This window comes from Protopterus annectens, chromosome 1.part0 (genome assembly GCF_019279795.1).
Source record: "Protopterus annectens isolate FY-2018-M chromosome 1.part0, PAN1.0, whole genome shotgun sequence".
Taxonomy (NCBI): domain Eukaryota; kingdom Metazoa; phylum Chordata; order Ceratodontiformes; family Protopteridae; genus Protopterus; species Protopterus annectens.
In genome coordinates, this window is record NC_056725.1 from 879,234,049 (window position 1) to 879,254,100 (window position 20,052).

The 20,052-nt window shown below is 39.0% G+C and overlaps 1 protein-coding gene across 2 annotated transcripts in view; it reads right to left on the minus strand.

Moving 5' to 3' along the window:
• SLC18B1 (solute carrier family 18 member B1) overlaps positions 1-19,572 on the minus strand; it is a 1,776,356-nt gene extending 1,756,784 nt beyond the window's left edge. The window contains exon 1 of one of the 2 annotated variants that reach the window (XM_044063787.1): positions 19,222-19,572. In XM_044063787.1, coding sequence (XP_043919722.1) covers positions 19,222-19,267 — 46 coding nt within the window. In that variant the 5' untranslated portion in view covers positions 19,268-19,572. Of the gene's footprint in view, positions 1-18,684; positions 18,757-19,221 lie in introns of those variants that run through there. The other variant, XM_044063796.1, reaches the window with a different exon arrangement.
• Between the last annotated feature and the right edge of the window lie 480 nt (positions 19,573-20,052).

The following is a 20,052-nucleotide window of genomic DNA, read 5'->3' on the forward strand; positions in this document are numbered from 1 at the left end:
TCTTAAGAGACTCTTATGTTATCCAAGGGATATATCGGATACCATTAGAGGAAAATGTTTCACATCTCCTTGCAACAAGTGTAATTTTTGTTCATTTATTAGTTCTGATCCTGTTTTTATACATCCTTCTGGTTTAGGGAGATTTGTAGTACGAGTAGGTGGAGACTGCATGACCAGTGATGTAGTCTATTTAGCATCGTGTGTTCAGTGTTCAGCATTCTATGTTGGCAAAACCAATCGATGCCTCAGGGTTAGAATGTGTGAACATGTTTATCACATGAGGAAGAGATCAGCTAATAATGCCTTGGCGAAACATGTCAGTGAACAAGGAATAGATCATGTGTTCAAATTCAGGATACTAGAGAGGATACATAACACTATTAGAGGGGGCGATATTCGTACATACACAGAATCTAGGGAGACTACTTGGATTATGAGACTTAGATCAGACATGTTACCAGGTTTAAATGGCAAAGTTCCAATTCAACCTTTCCTGAGGATGAGGAGATTGAGATAGTGATGTAAATTTATGTTTTATGACTCTGACTTGTCTCATAAATTTTTGGCATTATGTTGGCACCATTCATATCATTATTGATACTTTGATATAGCTTTGGGTATATATATTTTTAAGAATTTTAGTTGATATATGTTCTTAAAATAAATATTTGTTAGTCATGTATAGTACTATGTTTTTTATGCTTATTAAATATATGTAATCTGTAGGTTTTATAAACAGATTATGCTTTTAAATATATTTTATTATATGTGATTTAATAAGTGGTATATCTCTTTAAAGTTTTGGAGATTTTTCCCGCCAGAATGACTATTTAAATCAATTGTTATTGTTTGTAACAGGTCTGATGAAGCTATTGGCGAAAGTGCTTACCTGTGGTGCACAAATAAATCCTTTTTTACTATCATATGTGACTATAGTTCCAGTTTGTTACAGCATCTATGTTCTTGGAATATTGACTTTTATATGGTTTTTTGGCAACCCTTCATTGTTTTGCTCTCGCTTTATCTGATTTATTACTCTAAGTGTACTGCTTCAACAGATTTGATTTATTTCTGTTTAATTTGCTCCTTCCCTTTTCTAAGATCCATATTCCAGTTCTTTTATCCATTTTACTGTATTCAATACTTCAGATACTGTTGGATTAGATTTTGATTTCCATTTGCTAATAATAGCTTTGATTGCCAAAAGAATTAAACTTAATAAGGTTTTACTGTGTCTAGGCAATTCAGATCCAGTATCCCATCTCAAAAGAATACATTTCTTTAGTTACAGCCATTTGCTCCCCCAATATGTATGACAGGGTATAAAAATACCTATGCAAACACTTGCTAGCAAAAAAACTAAACCTTACAGACTTTGATTCATAACCTGGAGCCATACATATATCCTGCTATTATTCTCTTGCAAATTGATTTTCCAGTCTCTCTTCCTAATCTCTTCTGACGACCACTAATTGATACTTACAACTATCATGCAATAGTTTGTATGCCCTACTAACTAACCCCCCTTTTAAACAGCAGTTTCTCTTCTAAATTCAACTACAAACTATACCACTGCAGGTCTTTCACTTAGGACTCTTATCTCCTGCTTTTTGACAATACTCTGGTATCAATCCCAATAGGGAAGGCAGTCTCTAACTTGCAGTCCAAACCTCTTCTTGGCCTCCTCCCACTCTATTACCTTTCCATTTCTAGTTATTTGCTCCCAGTACATTGGTTCATTTTCCAGTTTTCTGCAATAAATTCCAGCCCTCTCTTGCCTATTTTCTGTACTTCTTCTTGCAGTCACCCCATTTGCAAAATCTCCTTTTCCCATTCATGTGTTGGCTTAACTCTTAGAATACTTTCTGGAACTTTATGAATATAACATTCTGTACAGCAGTTTCTAAGGAACTTCATCCAACATTCCACTCTATTCTTAATTTTTAAAATCCCCCTCCCCTGATTTATCAACCATTTCCACTTTGAATTATAACTTCCTGCTATGTACAATAGCCTTAACAGTGTACCTCTTAAAATATCCTTTCAAATCAGGTAATCCTAAACCACCTTGTTCTAGTAGGAGGATCAGCTTATCACACTTAAGCGCTTGCTATCTTTCTCACTCATATATATATCCTCCCTCCAACATAAATTTCTTCAACTCTTTATTATCGTCCATAATTTTTCCTCTGGTTGACAAAAAAAATAAGCCTGACCTGTACATAAAAACTAAAGGGACTAAAAACATTTTCACTGCCTGTATCTTACTATCCGTATCCATAAATAAGAGCTTCCGGTTACACAATTTTTGTATTATCTTTTGTTAGTTTCTTCCCACATATCCTTAGTTACCATAAAGTCTTTTTAAATTGATACTCCTAAATAATTCATCTTACCCATCTCCATCCATCACCCCTTGTTCCCATTTTTGCACAAGTCAAGGTGTCACTTCAACAGTGACAATCATCTACAGTCAAGGTTTACACTGCCAAGTAGCTAGCCCTGCCACAGTAGTTCTTCCACACCACACACTTGCATGCACATGCACTCCTATGGCCGAGAGTGTCGAATGGAAACCAGACCACCCAGTGGAAACACATATGAACACAGGGAGGACATGCAAACTCCACACAGAAAGCACCCCAGCTGAGAATCAGACCAAGGTACCTCTTGATGTGAGGCAACAACATTATCCATGTCCCCATAAATAAGGGTACTGCTGAATCAAGTGATGAGTCAATGACTTGAAACATCCCAAAATGTTCCATGACACAAAGATGTCCTTCTACGGATTTATCAAGTACAAAACAGTATCTGCAAATAAAGCCATTTTTTTCTAGATTACCATACCAATTTTAAGTCTTGCATTTTCTTTGTCAGTGGCTTTAAGGGGAAAGAGGACACCCCTGCCTGGTTTCTCTATTCAAATAAAACTAATCAAAGAGGAACCCTCTCACTTTACTTCTGGTCTCTAATCCTTTACATCCTCCTAATTGTTCTATCAGAGAATGCAAATTCTTCCAATTCCCTACACAGAAGCCAAAATCAGCAGAAGGATTTTCTTACATTCTGCTTCCTTCAGGATCATTATTGTTCTATTAATGTTGTCAAAATTAGCCTCCCTCCACAAAACCACACTTATCTATATTGATCAATTTTGGCAACAAATTTGCCATTATTCTTTTATCTAGTATAGACGCTTTTGTAATCATGGCTTAAAATTGAAATGGGTTTATATGAGTCTGTGTCTTTAAGATCTTTACCCTCTTTGGGTAATACAGCCACCACAGCTTTCTTCCAAGATGCTGGTGTTTCCCCTCCTTTTAAAATATTAATCTTATACATCCACTTTCTTCCCCTCTAACTTCTAAACTTCAACAGGAATATCATCTGCTCCAGGAGACTTCCCTGCAGACTGACTCATCTCCTATCTTAACTATTGGTTGCTGTACCTCATCTTCCGCTAATCGTGGCATAATTAAGTCTTTCATAAATATTTCCATTTGTGCTCTTTCTTAGTTTCCACATTTCTTTGCTTTATATAAATGTTCATGCAATATCTCTGATACTTCTATAGAATCTCTAATTTTCTTGTCATAGGCTCCCCAAGTTTGGCGACAACCTTTCTACTTTCAGTTGCCCAAGTCATTGTACTAGACATTTTTCTGCTCTGGAGTTATCAAAAAATAGTTGCTTAATAACAGTCTTTCTAAACACATGCATATTATACAATGACTGGCCATTACTATTCCAAAACGTGCACGCTGATTGGATAGCGTGCCCATTGCAAATCCGACAATATACCAAAGGAAAAGGTCCGGTTGCCCGGACTTTTTTTCTGTTGGTATATTGTCCAAGTTTTCATTTTTTACTAAAAAATAAATAAATAAATAAAAGATGTACTCCCGACTCTGCAAATATGAGAAAGACAGCATGAAGAAAATAGAAGGAAAAACAGGTATGGTATTTAAAATTAAATACATGTACCTGATTTCCCTTGTATTTTCTTCAAGCTGTCTTTCTTGTATGTGCGGAGTCATGAGTGCAGCTCTCCTACCCCTAAATTGCTAGAAACCTTTTCTTCGTCTTCTTTCGGATTTTCCCAGTTAGGGATCACCACAGCAGATCACCTGTCCGCTCATGACTGACAGTGGAGTTTTACGGTGTTGAGTTGCCAGCCCGGCACCCAACCTTACACAGAAGGCACACACATGCACACACTCATGCCTAGGGCCAATTTAGAGTGTCCACTCCACATACAGCATGTCTTTGGGATGTGGGAGGAAACCCACACGAACACAGGGAGGACATGCAGACTCCACACAGAAGGCACCCCAGCAGAGGATCGAACCGGAGAACCTCTTGCTGTGAGGTGGCAACGCTAACCACTGCACCACTGTTGCTGCCCAATATTTAAAAAAAAAGAAATTACAGAAATACAGAGCAATGGAGATCTTCTTTTCTCCATTGTGTACTTTTCCGAGCACTGATGCACTGGGTATGCATGGGAATGCAAGTTCCAAATGCATGCGCAGTACATCAGCAATGGCAAAGCAGAGCTGTCCAGCAGCGGAAGGACAGTATGACACCATTATGCAAGGGCATTATTTAAGAAAAGTCTTTTTTTTTCTTAAATAATATTGTATAATAGCAATAACTCACACCTGGGTGTGGTTTACCCATGGTTGTCTTTGTTTGGTCACTCGGGCTTCGCCCTCGTGACCACACCAACCATGGGTAAATCCTGCATTACCCACACCCAGGCATGAGTTACTGCTTAATTATCCTCTCTTTAGCACTCTGCAGTTGCTCTTCTTCCTGTTGTGCAAGACTACTTTATTCTGCAATATATTAACATTTTTAGCACCTCTAAATAATTCCTATTACTTCTCAACCATACCTCTTTCATTTCTACCTTATTTTTTGAACTCCATTTTTATTTTATCCCATTCAGTAACTATTCCTTCTGCAGAAAGCTTGATCTTCTTTAATAGCTCTTGAATAACTTCCACTATCCATTCCTTAAATGTTTCTGTTTTTAAATAGGTAGCTGGGTAAGCTCCAGTACATCATTTTTAAAGCATTAACCTGCATTTTTATCTTAGGATTTATTGGTACATTATCTGAAATAGTTACTGGATGGTGCCAAAACTTGCACATGTTCCTGTGAAATACAATTTCAATCCAGTCTAGCCCTGTTATTGTTCCTTGGAGAATAATATGCAAATTCTGAGTTCCTACTACTTAATTCACATCTTCTTTATCAAATATTTTTATAAATTTCTTAAGAAATCTACCCTATTTTCTTATATCGTCCCTTCTAGGTCCTCCTGATACATTCTCACTGTGGCAAAGCAAGTTCCAGTCCCCACTTATAAGTAACATTCCATGCTGAAAGTGGATAATTTCTCCCAAAATGTTCTTAATCTCCATAATAGCAATTTTTGGTGGTATGGAAATAAATGCTAAGGTAATCCAGATATTTTGTCAACAGCCCCTTACTACCACAAATCTACCATTATTATCTTTGTCCCTCTCTCTCTATTGGAGTCCCACTCTAGCAATCAAATTAATACTTCTATTTGCCTTTGTCCCTGACATTCGGCTAAATATCCATCCTGAAATCTTTTGTCAAATTCACAGGCTCATTTCTTTCCAAATGTGTCGCTTGCACCCTTTCTTAACATAATTCAATACTCTTTCCTTTATGTCTGCAAGCCATTTACATTCCAAGATAACACTGACAGAGCAGCCATTATGATAAAAAGCTATTGTTCCCATTTATTATGCATGACAGTTTTCTATGTGCATTTTCAGGATTTGTCTTACATGCACACGCTAATATTTGGCAGGCTGATCTTTTATAGTTATTTTTCTCATCTCCATTTGAATCTATTTCACATTTCTTAAGACTTTTTACTTTATTGAAAGGCCTCAAACAAAAAATGAAATACATTTTCAGACTATCCCACCCCGATTAACTTAGAACAAACACACAAAACTATGTGCATTTTCAACATATTAAGGTAACCCTTCAGAAAGGAACAATTGTCCCAAATTAACAGCTGCACCCACATGCATAACCTGATCTAAAATTAAGGCTACCTGTGCTAAAGCACATGTTACAGTCTCTGTTCCCACTCACACCAGTTGTCTGTTCTTTTTAACTCTGCTCTTCTCCCAGATGTGAAAAGCATCTTGTATTCTTTAAGTAAACATTAATTTTAGACCTATGAGAACGTGCACAAGCTACCTGCAAATAAAACTTAATTATGCACTGTTCTAATAAATGCATTAAAGTATTAAGGCTTCTGGTGAGTATTCTTTGCCCACTTCCCATAATTTCAAACTATTTTTCACTAGTCTGCTTGACAATGAACTATTACATTTTGCATTTCCCTGAGCAAAGAATGCATAAAGCTCTCAAGATTAATTGCTTGTACCTGCAGTTTGTCTCCATATAAAAGTAGTCAGCTGTTTGCTAACAACTTTCAGATACGTGAGGGCATCTTTCTAAACACAACTCAGAACAGAATGTACATAACTCTCCTGGATAACTGCTTTTAGCTGCAGACTTCTTGTTCCTCAGAGAACATCTGCCAAATGAAAAACAAGCTAGGGTCTTTGCATATACAAGAAGCTTAGCATTTTCATGGCTTTCATCATTTTTCTCTTATTTTTTTCAAACTTATTTGCTTATAAAAAAATGTATATAGCTTAAGCTAAGAACATTAATATAGACATCCACTCTTGTAAAAACAAGGAAAACTGTCTCATCTTATTTATGCATATACAGTGGATATAAAATGTGTACACACACCAGTTAAAATGCCAAGTTTTTGTGACATAAAAAGGAGACCACAACAAATAATTTAAAAATGTTCACACCTTTAATGTGACCTATAACCTATACAATTGAAAAAAAAAACAAATCTAGAAGGAAGTCTGGCAAGGAGTGGTACAGGACATAGGACTCTGCAAAAGCTGTAGCAAATGGCAATGGATATGATATTGTATGACAAGAATACAAACAGCATTGCAAGGGACATGTCCACCACAGGAAGATGATCAACACAGAAATGGTACAAAGAACTACAATTGTTATTTGCTGTTCCTATCTGAGGAAAAGGATACCCTTTCACCCAGTGGTGGCTTAGATAGGGGAACTGGACGGGCAATGACGTCCAGTGTGCCTGTAGGAGATGCACCAATAACTGCTACTTTTCCATATTACTCAGTGAACTGCATGTTTTACAGGACATATTTAGCTAAAGTCTTTTTACACACAGTGTCATGCAACAGTAGGCCTGTCATAGGGTGGGGTGGTGGGGGGTTAGGCATATGATTCAGTGCTGCAAAAGTTGTCTTTATGTTTTCAGAGCTTCTCCTGGTAGAGTGTTCAGCACAACAGAACAACACATGCTTGATATGAGTAGGTTAGCTGTAGTTAGTAATGATGGTAATATGTACTACAATAGGCACAAAAAAAAAGTCTGATGACGCAGCTGCACTGCTAGCAACACTAACCTGAGAGGGCTCAACTGAAATTCCAACCTCAGCAAGGTTTGGTGCATGTCTTAAAATCACAAGACTCCAGTCTTGTTGGTTCTCTTCCTCTCCTGATATACATAAATCGGCTGAGAAGCTACAGCATTTTGAAAACCCGAATTATTCTGATAATTCGGATGCTGTTCTCCGATCAGTTGACTTCTAAAGTTAGTATTGTTGCTTGATTACACAAAAGAAAAAGGAAAAGCTTCACAAATTATTTTCAAGCCAAACTGAACATGCAGAAAGAAAAGAAGTTATGTCTTACCATAACGTTCCATCTGTGTTGTTCATCTTCATTCATTCATTGCTGATGGTTTTGGTTCCATCCTCAGAACTAATTCGGCCATTGTAACAAGCTCACGCCAGCCAGAAAACTCTCAAGCTAAGCTTTACCCATAGTGCCCCTCTCCACATTACCTCAGAATGAGTTTGCCCATACATACAGGACAAAATACAGATAGAAAGAGGAGGCTTTCTCTGAGCAATTTCCATAGCATAGGAAAGGACTACAGCTGAACCTCCAAGAGTCTTTAGGAAGGAGGGGGATGGTGGGTGGGTTGTAATGAATGAATGAAGATGAACAAAACAGATGGAACATTATGGTAAGACATAACTTCTTTAACTGATGTTGTTAATCTTCATTCATTCATTACTGATGGGACAGAGTCCCTTTCTATCTTGTTTCCTGGGAGGGTTTATGGAAAAATGTTCCTGAGCACCACTGAATGATACACAAAGGAAATGCAATCTCTCAACCATTTAGATAAGGTAACTTCGGATACTGATTTTCCCATTTTCGGACCAAAACAGGATATAAACAGTTGGTCAGATTTCCATACGGATTTCGCTCTGTCAAGGTAAAAACTTAGTTGTCTGTGATGGCCTCATCCACCAAACTAGGTCTTGCTTGCATCGGTTGGTTATTCTGATCTGGAATGACATGGGCACAGTAGCCACTGAAGAAGCCTCATGGAACAGTTGTAATGGATGCCACTATGGACCCTAATAGCTGGAGAACAGCTCAGGCTGGTACTTTGTTTTGGTGGAGTATCACTTGGAGCTACGATGAATCTTTGTAGCCTGTGAAAGGGAAGGTAGACTCGACAAGACTGGGTATCGAACTCCGCCCCTATGAATTCCAGTCTTTGAGATGGAGGAAAACAGGACTAAAAAATAACACAAGAAAGAGAAATTTAGTAATAATTTCTGTCACTTAGCTGACAGCCTGGTCTGACACATCTTGTTTTCATACACGGCAAACGAGATCTGGGGTAATGTGGAGAGGGGCACTATGGGTATAACTTAGCTCGAGTTTTATGCCTGACGCAAGCTAGTTACAATGGCTGAGTCAGTTCAGAGGACAGAACCAAAACCCAGTAAGAAATGAATGAAGATTAACAGCATCAGATGAAATGTTACAATACCGGCATGATTAAATGTTTAAACTGTAATTTATGTGATTATTTGCATACTGACACTAATGAAATTACTATCAATAATTACAGTATAAGGATCAAAGGATGCTATACCTGTAAATCCAAATTTGTGGTTTATTTGGTGTTCTGCATCTCTTGCATGGCATTTTATGTGGGCTGAACTATAAGAGAATTATACAAAAGGATATATAAACACAAACATGCAATACAGGCAGGAGATGAAAAGAGCACCTTGTGAAGGCATTTCAAGAATGGGAAGTGTAAGGCTGTGTTTAAGTTTGTAGCACTGGACGATATAAAAAAATTCTGGTAGAATGTTTAATGCCAAGGATGAATTGGGGTGGCTTGAATATTCATGGCAGGTTAAATTAAATGCATGTTACCCTCCAAGGTTGAATAATCAAGAAGACTGTATCATACTTAAAAAAAAAAAAAAAAGAATTGGCAATTAAATCATGCAATGTGATTTTTGGTATTTAAGAAGTTTTTCAGTGATGCATTTTCAGTCTGATGAAGTCTCAGCATGTTGAGAGATGAAAGTGCTTACTGAAAGTGCTTTTTCTACAATAAAGTCTTTGGTTTTATGCAATAGCTTTTATTATACAGTTTGTTTAAACTTTAATTTCCATTCTCTAGTAATTGCTTGTTTGGCAGTCACCATAATTAGTCTCAACAAGGCCTTACTATGTCTAGGCAATTCTGTATCATAGCTCAGAAAAATAATTTCCCTAAATTACAACAATTTGCTCAACCAGTATCCCTGATAGAGTAGTCTACAGGAAATCTAAAGTTTGCCAACTCATTACACTCCCAGAAAATATGTTCCCAATTACCTCTTTCTTCCCCATCACACCTCCAACATTTGCTGTCTACCTGAGGGAAGATTCTCTGGAGTCTACTTAGGTTATAAAACTATGCAAACATTTCCAAGCAAAAAATCCTCAATCTTCTAGATTTTGTTGCATATTTGTGAGACAAACATATTATCCCCCATTGTTTCTTTATGAACTGATTATCCAGTCTTGTTTCCCAGTCTCTTTTCCCAATCACTTCTAACATCCTCCGATTGATTTTTAAAGTTAACATGCAATATTTTATATGTTGTACTAATTATTCCTTTAACAGCATCTTCTGTTCTAGATTCTACTAAAAACTCTCCCAGTATTGGTCTTTATTTTAGGACCCCCCCCCCCATTTCTTTCTCTTTGCCTACATTCTGATATCAAATCATGGATAGGGAAGGCAATCTCTAACCTGCAGTCCAAATAAATACTTGGTATCTTCCCATTCAATGGGTGACCATAAATTCACCCTGGGGGTTCCACCTGTGTCCCTCTTGGACACAGGCAGTAGGTGCCAATCGTGGAAATAAGGGTAAGAACTTGGCTAGGCTTGTAAGGACCTCAGGGCCATTAGCCTAGTAACTTCCTATGATACTATGATCCTATTATCTTTCCCCTCTCTAGCGATTTGCTCCCAATACCTTGGCTCCTTTGCCAGTTTTCTCCAATAAATTCCAACCCTCTCTTGACTATTGTCTGTATCGCTAATTGCAGTCATCTCAATATTTTGTATTTTTATTAGCCGTTTTTGTTACATACATTGAGTCCTTGAGGTTAGATTTATTATTAACGTATTTAAGGGGAGTGCATGTTTACTGATTGTCACTTTAAATGTTTAATTGGGTGGCTTGTCAATGAGTATAAATTCATTAACTGTGGTCATTTGTATTTGGTTCTGATGAAGTCCTATGTAGACTTGTCAATGAGTATACATTCATTAATTGTGGGCATTTGTATTTAGTTCTGATGAAGTCCTACGTAGATAAAGCGCTTAACTATATTAAATAAATGTTTTTGTTTTTTTAACAACATTTTGTGCGGTTTCGGATTTGTGCCAGTACAGACTGTTTTAGGATTAATTAGTGTTCTATTTCGTCTGGACAGTAGGGTCATATTTGTAATTCATTATGCACAGAAGTTCTTGGACTTAATTAACAAAAATTCCCAGGATGAGATAGTCAATAAACCCACCAGAGAGAATAATATACTACATTGCTTAGAGAACATAACATTCATCTGATCCTAATGGATATACCTTCTACATGTACTATTCCCCAAGCGCCTCCCTCCCCACTCACGCTGGACCATAAAATGGTGACATTTATGTATAACATTTCTAAATCCCCTGAAACAAACATCTCTGAATTTAAGGACATCAAATGGCCAGACCTGATACAATAGAATGTTTTACAAAATGTCAAAATTCACCTATGACAGCATCAGCTTCACAAAGAAGTTCCGTGAACACTTAGACAAATACACAGAATTAGCAGCCTTGACCAGAGCAAAACACAATCAGAATTTCAAAAGCAAATCAGTTTGGTGGTCCACCAAAATAAACAAACTTTGCAACAAGACATAAAAAGCTACATGAAGTATAAAGAAATCCAAAACGCTTCATAATATGGACAGTATAAAATGCAAACACTACCAGAGAACTGAAATATACATTAGGACTAATAAAGCAACCCACGGTCTTACTCTAGATTCTGCAGCTAAGGAAAACAAGCCCTTCTTCAGCTATGTTAGAACTAAGAAGCAATACCAACAATCCTCACACCTTCCATAAACAGGACCACCCACTCCAACCCAACAGACATTGCCAATATAGCAGCACACATATTTAGTACAAATGTCACTCCCAAAACATCTATTCAAACTCCTCATATCTCAAAATTCTGTATACCCTCTATTATCACCAAACAACACGTTCTGAAAGTGTTATCAAAGATTAACAATGCTTCCTTCATGGGATCTAACAACATATGTGGACATTTAATAAATAGCAACAAACATACTTATCAAGCCTCTCCTCAAATGGTTTAACCTAAGCTTCGCCTCAGAATGGGTTCCTGAAGTATGGTGCACCACAGTGGTGATGTCAACAAGGTTGGCCTTGTGACAGACCCCAGTAATTATAGACCCATCAGCCTTACAAGACTGATCTGTTAATCTATGAAGCACACCAAAATGGACTTCATCAGTTAAGCTATCAAAGATCTCACTACCCTAAATCTTCAACAGCCTGCCTTTATCAAAGGAGATCCTGTCTATTAAATCTAGCTAACTTAATTTAGACGGTTACTGAGGCTGTTGACAGTAGTTGTATAACTCACACAGAGTATCTTGACCTAGCCAAAGCAAGTAACAACTTATCCCATATGGGCATTGTAAATAGGCTAAATGGTTTAAATATTAAATGAGGTAAGACAGATAGTAAATTGGCTAAAAGACAGAACCCAAAATAATTTCCATGACAAGTGCCTCATCTGAAAGTATGAAAGTAACCAGTAGAGTCACCAAGGGTTCTGTGCTGGGACCTCTCCTTTTCAGCATTTATTGCTCTCATCTCCGAATTTAGAACCAGTACCTATGGTTACCCAAGTTTGCATATATGGACTATAAACTATGCATTATAACACATGTATCATTCAGAAAGAACTTACCCTAATTAATACATGATGCACTGAAAATGGGTTTAAATTAAATGCAAAAATGTAGTATTGCTTTCTTTGGAAAACAAGCCCTACCTTTAACATATAGTATAAGCAATACTCCACAACTAAACATAAATGTAGTCATACACCTAAGTTCCTGAGTAGACAGTTCCTTCTCTGATCATCACGTGGCAACTGTAAACAGAAAATCCTCTTACTTAGATCAACTAATAACCAAGAGTATATCATGCAGACCTAAAGATGTCATTGTTTCCTTACAGTCAAGACCGATTAGACTAATTATTAGGTAACAATGCTCCCTTTGGGATGTACTTTACTCAACATATCAAACAACTACAGAAGCCCCAGAGTTTCGCAACTAAGAAGGTTTCAGGTTTAAAGGCCATGAGCTACCAAGACAGGCTAGCAACACTCACTCTCCCTCTCTCTAGCCAGCATCTTATACATTCTTTGATGGACTGTGCCTTGTCTACCACACTATTAAAGACACAGTGGTTCTTTATTTTCTGTACCCCCACCCAAGACTAACAGCTTAGCAAACTGCAGAACAACAGGCCTAAATATTCATTAACAGTTAAATAGAACGTGATGGATAGAAAGACTTATTATGCAGCACATTCCCTTCTCCAGAATAAACTCTCTGGAGATTAATCATCCTACAAGCATAACCTGGATGGCTACATGGGTACCATCAAATTTACCCCAGGGCTAATTGTTATAGTCCTCCTTAAGAAAGAGGATACAGCCTGAGTGTGGGTGTTGGCAAGACAATGATGGCCTGAGACTAAATTGCCTTAAAACTCCTATGAATCATATAAGAGGAGCACTGAATTTTGAGTCTGAAACAATAGAAAAAATACTTTTTGTTCGTGGTTTGGATAAAGCCTCTCTCAAGCAAGTCCTGGCTTGGGAGAAGAAACCCCTGTCTTAGAAGAACTGGGTGGAAAAGGATGATTTCAGTCCATGGAAGCTGACCTTTTTGGGGCCTGATCAAGTGGGATGGCAGGGGAAATGGATTCTCTCTCGAGTGGCTGGGAGCAGCGCAGGCGAAATCTCTCGAGTGGCTGGGAGCAGCGCAGGCGGAGTGTCTCGAGTGGCTGGGAGCAGCGCAGGCAGAGTGTCTCGAGTGGCTGGGAGCAGCGCAGGCGGAGTGTCTCGAGTGGCTGGGAGCAGCGCAGGCGGAGTGTCTCGAGTGGCTGGGAGCAGCGCAGGCGGAGTCTGTCGAGTGGCTGGGAGCAGCGCAGGCGGAGTCTGTCGAGTGGCTGGGAGCAGCGCAGGCGGAGTCTGTCGAGTGGCTGGGAGCAGCGCAGGCGGAGTCTCTCACGTGGCTGGGAGCAGCGCAGGCGGAGTCTCTCACGTGGCTGGGAGCAGCGCAGGCGGAGTCTCTCACGTGGCTGGGAGCAGCGCAGGCGGAGTCTCTCACGTGGCTGGGAGCAGCGCAGGCGGAGTCTCTCACGTGGCTGAGAGCGATGCAGGCAGATTCTCTCGAGTAGCTGGGAGCAGCGCAGGCAGATTCTGAGTGGCTGAATGGTTTGACTGTGTGACCTTTTTACAATTTTGCATATATTAAAACAAAAATTAAGAGTGAAGAATCCAAAATTTTACTGCAAGGAAACAAATGCAATATCCAAAAACAATTCCTGCATTCCAAATATTAAATAATTAAGGAATGCCTTAATTATTTAACAGCTGGGGTTATAGAATTCTTTGTGTGTATATATGTGTGTGTGTGTGTGTGTGTGTGTGTGTGTGTGTGTGTGTGTGTGTGTGTGTGTGTGTGTGTGTGTAGAATTAAACACACACTCACACAGGATTAATGCTGTGAGCTGTACTAGTAATAGTACATGTGGTACAGGATTTGAGTTCCTCAGACCTCATTTGCCTACATCAGACAATGCGTCCAGGTCACCTCTGGGTTGATAAATGGATGGGGGTATTATTACTACTACTACTCCAACAACAAACATATACATACACAGAAACATATTTTGGAAATAACACACACACATATATATATATTATAGTCTACGTCACCAAAATCCCATTTCACTGACATTCATTTCACCGAGACCAACTTACCTAAAGTTCACAACACTGACAACTCATTTCACTCAACTGTAAGCTATAGACTTGATGTGGCAGTGTGTAGAGTACTGTGAAGCAAGTAAAAGGTATATGCCCTGTTCCCCACTGTAGTTTGACCTAGAGTTAGTACATGTTGTTAGGGGGGGTGTGGGGAGCATAGCCTCCCCACTTAGTTTGGTTTTATATTGTCTGTGTTTTGTTAAGAGAATATACAAATAGTTTTTAAGTTGCGGAAAGAGGTAGCCATTAGTTTTGTGAGTTTGGATATGGTTTTCCATTTAGTCTTGTCAAATTTAGCATTTTAAGCTGTTGGTAAAATAAAATTCAGTGAAATGAGTTGTCAGTATTTTGAAGTTCTGGTGATTTGGTCTCAGTGAAATAAATGTCAGTGAAATGGGATTTTGGTGAAGTGAAGTAGACCTGTGTGTGTGTGTGTGTGTGTGTGTGTGTGTGTGTGTGTGTGTGTGTGTGTGTTATATACATATAAAAATGTCCACACACATACATTTTATTTATATATATATATATATATATATATATATATATATATATATATATATAAATAATTTTGAGCTGTGTGTGTATGTGTACACATTTATTTCCATACTGCTCAACTGCTTTCCGCTGAAATTTGGGACAAATCCATAAACAATCAGGGACACGTTAGTATCATTAACTTGAGACATTGACAAAATAACAGAATTTGAATTAACCTGCTTTTTCTGAAGTAAAAGAAGACAATAACCCCAACTGGCATCAATATTAATTAAAACTTATCAATTTTTAGGAGGACTTATGAGAGACAGTGCAAAGTTTTGAGCCAAAAATCACACTTGAGAGACATAAATATATGCACACACTAATATATATATATACACACACACACACACACACACACACACACACACACACACACACACTCATTTATATAATACAAAGGGCATCCTAAAGCACCTCAAAGCTGAACATAACGAAATTTATCAATAATAGACCATGCCAAGTGGAATACATAATACAAACCAAGTTTCGCTCACACTGAGGTGTCTCAACAGATCAACAGCAAGAGTATGCATACAAATATCTATATGCTGTGTTTTTCGGCTTTTCCCGGTTAGGGGTCGCCACAGCGGAACTCCGGTCCGCTAATGATTGGTAGTTGGTTTTTATGTGCCGAGTTACCAGCCCTGACACACAACCTTCAACGAAGGTACGCCCATACACGCATGTCTCCACGCAGAAGATGCTCTAGCTGAGAGTCGAACCGGACAGCGTCTTACCGTGAGGCGACAACACTACCGCAGCACCACCACCGCGGATATGTACATAATTTTACAAATTAACACAAATGAGGGAGCTTCCAAAACATGCAATGTAAGTAGCCAAAGTAGGTGAAAATAAACCGTCTCAGTTAACACTTCCTTTCTATTGCCGGGAATAAAATGCCAGTGCAAAACAGTTAGGCGAAACTGAAGTGTATTAACGCACCACCGAGTTCGTGCAGGAATGGGAGTGCCCGCAGTGATTGACATGCCGGAGGGTGGGGATTAACAACAGCAATGTGCCGTGATTGACACGCAATGCAAATGTAATGGTAAATCCATGTCAAAAACAGAGCATTTAGTAAGCACACTTCAAGTGGGTTAATACACTTTTTAAACAAAATGCAAGCATTAAACTTTGGAAGTGCAGGACATCAGTTACACAGAGTTGTACATTTCTCTGCAGAGAACTGGCTCTGGAAAATTGCTTGTGAAATGTATCAGCCTCTGCATGCATGCTTTCAAGCGTGCACTACTGTGCTTGAAGTCTGTCTTTTCCTATTGTATCGTTACTATGTCACATGTAAAAGCTGCATTTCTGGGACAAAGAATTGAGGCCATCAGTCACCAATGTCATACGAATGACAAATGTTTTAAGGTGCCCATTTCATATCCATTATGACATTTATGTCACAGCAAACATGTCATTGCACCCTGTAAGTTTATAGCGGTAGTCTATAAAAAACAGTGTCCGCTTTGAGGCATTTTTCCCCTGCCGTTTTTGGCTTGCTGTGCAATTCTTTAAGAAACCAGGTGAGAAATGTTTCCTTACAATATGAAACCATGCCCAAAGTACAACCTGAAATCAAATAAGTTTGCCTAAATACAGTTACACAACACGTCTTGAAATGGATTATACTTAAGACACATACATATACTGGTACAGACTAACAATCCTAGATGAATATTCATGCAAATGAACAAAACCAATTGCTTGAATAACAGGATTTGTGTTAGCATGCATTTTTCTGAAGGAGACAAACTCAAATTTATGTCACTATCTAGTGACTTCAAGCCCCAGTGATTGCCAACAAATAACACATTTCAGGGCAGATCATGCCTCCTGAACCTGGTGGATTTCTTTGAGACAGTTACTCAAGCTATAGATAAGGGAAAGGAGGTACACACGGCTTACCTTGACCTTGCTAAAGCATTTGACACCATTCCCCATTCGGGTATTATTGATAAGCTCACCAGCCTGGGCATAAACCCTTACGTCACAAGATGGATCGCAAACTGGCTCTCAGACAGATCCCATAAAGTAAGAGTAGCGGGATCTATGTCCGAATCCAGACCAGTAATGAGTGGTGTGCCTCAGGGATCTGTCCTGGGGCCCCTCCTGTTTGGCATATACTTCTCAGAAGTACAAGCAAGCACGGAAGGGCTGTGGCTGACTAAGTTTGCAGATGACTGCAAACTGAGTGCTATAATAGAGTCTCCGGCCGACATGGAGATCCTCCAGAAGGGCCTAAATGAGACTGATGCATGGTGTCAAAGCCATGGTCTCAAGCTAAATGCAAAAAAATGTGTAGTAATCCCCTATGGAAAAAACAGAGTACCCGCAAACTACAACATAGGAGGTAATCCCCTGAAATCTGAAGAAGAAATAAGGGATCTAGGGACCCAAGTAGATAGCCAGCTTTCCTTTGATAACCATGTTGCCAAAGTGGTTAGAAAATTCTTCTATGTGACCCATCTGATCATGAAAGAGTTCGCATCAAGATCTAAGGATGTAATGGTGCCCCTCTACTCTTCCCTCATCAGACCCATTATGGAGTACAATGCACCAATTGGAATGTACCTGGCTAGACATCTCCAGCAGCTGGAGAGACCACAGAGGTACTTAACCAATAGTATTACTGACCTCAAACAGTTGCCCTACGCAGCACGATTGAAAAAGCTAAGACTGTTCTCTGTTGCATACCGCTTTCTCAGAGGCGATATCTGTCTAACGTACAGAGCCATGTCCAACCCAGAATTATTGAACATGCTCCATCTTAGCAAAACCAAATCTACTCGAGCTACACGCTCTAGGGATATAAACCTCAACACAACAATGAATAGAACATGCTGGAGGGATAGATTCCCTTCGCAGAGACTTCCCTTACTATGGAACAGGGTCCCGATCTACATAAGACAGAGCCCCTCACTATCACTCTTCAGGAAGAACCTTGATGAGTGCATGGGTAACAGAAAGTTCACACCGGGGATCACACCAACAGCACTACTAGATAGGGGCCAAGGGTACTAGCTGCTAGTACAAGGATCTAGGGAACTACTAAAGGGGCAGTGAATACTGCACAAAGTGGCTGGGCTAATATATGCCTTTGGGCAGATAGCTCAGTACCAACCTATGAACCTAGGAGTAAGGGGCAGCGCAACATTTTGTCTTTTCTCCGCACTACAGACAAAAGGAAGGCTTTGGACATTTGTGCAGATTAACTTTGGTAAATAAAGTAATGATTTGATTTCACATCTGCAGCCGTGAGCGTTTTTCTTTCTAATCTCGTGATTAAGTCTAATTGTTCTCTGCTGTATTTTACCTTTGGACATTCCTACCTAGGGAAACTGACTTGGCAGCTTTCAATCGAAAGGTGGGCGGTGTACTGACATCTCTGTCACAGGCAGGGTTTGGGCGTGACTTGCTACTGCGCATGGGGTGGGATAATACAGTTCAATATGGCCAACAGTTACTGCTGAAATTTCTTGTATCAGGCACTGCAACTCGTTTACCTGTACTGGTTCTACAAATATTAGCATTTGGAATACTTACTGCGTTATGTTTATCCTGTGTAATGTTCCACTGTCATAATGAAACAAACCGTGATGGGAGTAAAGTTAAATTCGTACTCTTACTAGAACTGCAGTTTTGCCATAGTTACCAAACGATATTTCTGTTTTTCATCTGTTTCACCTAAAGCGGATTAACGTGGAAGTTTTCCACTGCAGGAGAAATAGACGATAAGCAACAGAACCGAACATCCTTTAGGAACCATGCCAAAACTAGTAACAGCACAACTTTAGCATAATAGCTTTTTACCCATTAATAATTTTTTTTTAACAAGATCGACATCTCTATAACTTCATAAGCTAAAACAGAACACGAGTATTTCAAAAAGAATACTTCTTCCTCAGTGAATTATTTACTAGAAACTAGCATCTCACATGAAAGCATTATGTAGGTGAAACATCAAGACACGTGACAAAGGGCAATAAGTATCTGATCTGGATCTTCAGCGGTTACCACTACGGAATGCTGTTGCTGTCCAAACAAAATGACGTCTGCAGTAAGAAATGTGTGTAACCGTACCTTCTCTTTCAGGCTGCAACGATGGAATTGATCCGGGATTTGACATGCCGGGAGTGAAGTTAAACGTTACGAACCAAATTCTGAAGACCCAGTTTCGGTAACATGAGAAACTTCTCCACAGACTTCCTAAGCCGCTCTACTCTTTCTAAGAAAGGAACAGCCTCCTCTGGCAGCACTCATTTCATAGCACATTTACAGCTCCTTCTGTACTTGTGAAATAAAGGTGACGTACTTAATTTATTATGTAACCATTATCCTCAATAAAGAGAAACAATAGCCCTGGCTTTCAGAGATTTTCAACACCGTCGTTGCCTGGCTCGAGGAACGCTCTCCTCCCCCTTCAATGTAGCAACGCGTCGTATCTATTACGGTTGATACTTTATCCTTGAAATGGAATTGTGAACGGTCAGCCCTTCTTTTTCACAGGTATCAGTTTTTACTATTTGCTGAGTTATTAGCAAAGAGGTCAAATCAAAATCGCACTCTACGGGGAAGGACAGCAAATTACTCTCACATTTTTAACCCAAATAAAAAGATTGCGGGTCTCAAATAATAAAAATAATAGTCTGTTTTCATGATATAATTATACCTGTGTTTTTCGTTGTAATTTCTGGCCATTACTTGATTACATTATAATTCTGTACTGATTGTGTACACACACACACACACACACACACACACACTTAAAAGTTTAGCTACAGAGCAGTCAGTAAAGCAAAATGAGTGTTACAAACATCAAATAAGAGAGGAAACGAAGACTGTGATGAAGGACTACTCTGTCTTAAAAAGCTAAAATCCATGGAAACTTATGTGCTTTATTTTTCCGATAAT